Source organism: Merops nubicus, unplaced genomic scaffold, assembly GCF_000691845.1.
Source record: "Merops nubicus isolate BGI_N331 unplaced genomic scaffold, ASM69184v1 scaffold13613, whole genome shotgun sequence".
NCBI lineage: Eukaryota > Metazoa > Chordata > Aves > Coraciiformes > Meropidae > Merops > Merops nubicus.
In genome coordinates, this window is record NW_008599686.1 from 9,605 (window position 1) to 12,995 (window position 3,391).

General features: G+C 39.3%; 1 protein-coding gene across 1 annotated transcript in view; it reads right to left on the reverse strand.

Annotated features, from left to right (window-relative positions):
* Positions 1-201: 201 nt before the first annotated feature.
* LRBA (LPS-responsive vesicle trafficking, beach and anchor containing) overlaps positions 202-3,391 on the reverse strand; it is a gene marked incomplete at its 3' end in the record, with an annotated part of 64,507 nt that continues 61,317 nt past the window's right edge. The window contains exons 31-33 of the mRNA XM_008937477.1: positions 3,139-3,217; positions 2,748-2,881; positions 202-263 (exon numbers count right to left, since the gene is read on the reverse strand). Of these exons, the coding sequence (XP_008935725.1) occupies positions 202-263; positions 2,748-2,881; positions 3,139-3,217 (275 nt within the window). The remainder of the gene's footprint in view (positions 264-2,747; positions 2,882-3,138; positions 3,218-3,391) is intronic.

Genomic DNA, 3,391 nt, shown 5'->3' on the forward strand with positions numbered 1-3,391 from the left:
CCCCCTAGCATCTTCTCTTTCCTACTGAATAGAGGCAATTACTATGATTTTTTTTAAATCACAGGGCTTTGCACACGATAATCTTTTTACCTGTTACACGCAACCTTAAATTTAAAGTGAAATTCCAAGTAAAATGTGAGCATGGTGGAAATGAGAGTGAAAAGAGAGCCACGTCAGAGAACATTGTCAGCCAAACCTCACCTGAGAGCAGAGCAGCATCACCAGCTCCACCACTGAACTGCTGGATTTCATGCACACAAGACCTACAACAGGAAAACACAGTCTAAGCACATGCATGCTTATGTGGCACCAGTGAACACAAACTGTTTTGAAGTGCAACAGACAGAAGGCATTGTGACAATCAGAAGAAAGCTGAAATTCTGACACTACTTCCAGTTCAGTTTTGCACTTGATCAGCACAAAATAAAAGCAGGTATGTGAGAGGGGGAGCATCTAGAGATGCGGCTAATGGCAACACATTACCTCCATTATGCCCAGTTTCATAAATGTTTCTGTGTCAAAATGATCAGAAGTGTGGTTAACATATGTTATATTAATCCACTGTATCTACGTTTGGCTATTTCTTGAAGGATTGAGTCATTATATATGCAGAGAAGGGAAATGGCTTCATGACCTTTGCTTTCTCCACTGCGCCTTCTCCTTTCAGCCCCCAGCTATCAATCAAGTTTCCATTTTGTTTCATGGCAGCAGACATCCCAAACACTCTTATTAGTACTTTGACCCTTAACCCCACACTAAACCTTTGCAGAAGTGCAAGCAGTAAGCTATTATATATTCTCAACTGTTTATAAACTAATTTGACTATTATTATTATTTGTGTTCACATTTTGGGTTGGGTTTTAGGCTCAAAAATTTGGTTTGTGTGTCTATTTTTGTTTAGATAGTTCATACACTCTCAATAAATTTCCTGCCCTTTTTTTGGTCATCCAATCTATTAAACACTCCTCTCTCTGTGTATATAATCCACTGTCAAAATACTTTGAAATCAGATTATCTTTTCTCTACTTCAGACAAGAAAAAACATGTAACTAAACAGGATATTTACCTCCCTGGCAAACAGAGCTTTGAGAAAAATCTCTTTTGTGCTATTCTTATTAAATGAATGAAATAAATTTGTTCATAACTCAGCTTCCATTAAAATTTTAATCAGGTAAAGCGATGCTCACGTGTATAATCAAGAGCAGAAGCCCTGAATCTTTTTCAGACCAACAGAAGACAATTCACACACTTCTCCCTACTCCAAAAGGTAGGTAAGCTAAATTCCCAAAGTAAATAACTTTGATTTCAGTGATTTAATGAAGTCTCAATTTTTATATCTTCAGTAAACCACTTAGCAGTGTTTGATATGCTCATTGTGTTTCTGATAACATTAACCATAGTCAGCACCACACACAGGACGCCCACTGTAATCCAAAGAATACACAGTTTCAAAAATGTTTTAAAAAAGAACTTTAACTCCCCAGGAAGCAAAGAGGTCTGATTAGTGTGAATATAGCTCACATGCAAGTGCTCAGCTCAAGCTAACCAACCATGAGCTTCCAACACTGGAGTGTATCATTACTGGAAGCTGCAACAAGCTCATGCCCTAATTTAATTCACTGCTTTAAACCAAACCTGCAATTTTCACTTCAAAAATCAGTGGACAAAGCAATTTATATGACACACACAGGATGCCCACTGTAATCCACAGAACACACAGTTTCAAAAATGTTATAAAAAAGAAGAATTTTAACTCCCCAGGAAGCAAAGAGGTCTGATTAGTGTGAATATAGCTCACATGCAAGTGCTCAGCTCAAGCTAACCAACCATGAGCTTCCAACACTGGAGTGTATCATTACTGGAAGCTGCAACAAGCTCATGCCCTAATTTAATTCACTGCTTTAAACCAAACCTGCAATTTTCACTTCAAAAATCAGTGGACAAAGCAATTTATATGACATAACCAAATTAGAAAATTGAAAATTGGGTGCTCATGAGTGAACTCAAAGCATTCTAACAAACAGCATTTCTCTAGTTAAGGACATTAATGTCTGTATTGAAGAACTGCAGCTCATTTTTAAACAGAGAGAAACCCACCAGCAGGAAGAAAACTCAATCATCTCAACTCCAAACACTTTGAGCCATTGGAAAGCCATGACTGTCATGCACCTGAATCTTCATCTTCTCAGAAGTACCAGAGGATTCTCAACACTGACAAGGTATCCCCCTTAGCTGTGTGACTGCCTTCCAGTTACACACCAAAAAAGCTCTGCTGAAAGCTCCCAAGAAGCCTTCTGTTACAATACCACAGTGAAAATGCAAGGTCTTTGCACTTAAAATTCTGCACTGTGCTCCACGCTTCACTTTGTACCAAAGTGTTGACCCTGACACCAAGTTTTCTTTTTAAAGGTCACAAAACATGTCTCCTATGCCAGCTTCTAAGGGAGCATTCCCTGGAAGAGTGGGAAGGCTAAGAGACAAAGGTAGCTGGTCCCACATAATGAGACAGGAAGGGGTGAGATTAGATGAAGGTGAAAAGGCAGCAGAGGTGGGAAAAATGAGGAGGTAATGACAGTGACCTCAGAGGGCTAAAGACAGGAGGAACAAGAGGCAGCAACTGTGTGGGCAGGCAGGAAAGAAGCTTCTAAGGCAGAGCAAGAAAAAAAGGAAATTTTGAGTCTCCAAGATAAAACAACACACACATTAAAAAAAAAGAACCAAACCACTTTTTTCAAATGGAAACTTACTTGTACCTTCTATCAGCAACTCCTGACCATGGCTGCCCAAAAGAGTCCGAGAAAGAAAGGGAGCAAAATCCACAAAAATCTCTCTCAGGAGTGGGGCAGCTTTTTCCAAGGCATGTTCAAGCCTGTCTGTAATACTAGTAGAGAGATACATGGGATTAACAAAAAAAAAGAAGGAAGTTGCTGAAATTTTGGAGAAAGGAACACAGTTTTTGGCAATGTTTAAGTGATACACACATATAAGAAGGAATCAGTGATATTTTCCCAAACCTTCATTAGGTATTGAACATCAGCAAAACAACATTCTTAAGTGATGCAGAATCAAAACATCAGCTGCAGTATGAAAAATGTGAGGCACAACACAGCTGTGCAGATGTTCTGAGGAAGAGGTTACCTCATATTTGAAGCAGAATCTCCAGGCACTGAAGAAACTGTAGGGACAGATGGCAGTTTGGAATTGGATGATCCCTTTCCTGTAAGAGAAAATAATAAGTGAATTATATAATAAAATTGACAATTGGAGGTTAGGTGATTGGACCAGAAACTAAAGCCTTGAGCTCAGCCTCTAGGAAACCACAGTTTCCAAGTGTGTGTGAGGACCAGGTAAACCCTCCCACCTCTTGGTACCTCAAACATTTCTGGCCTTC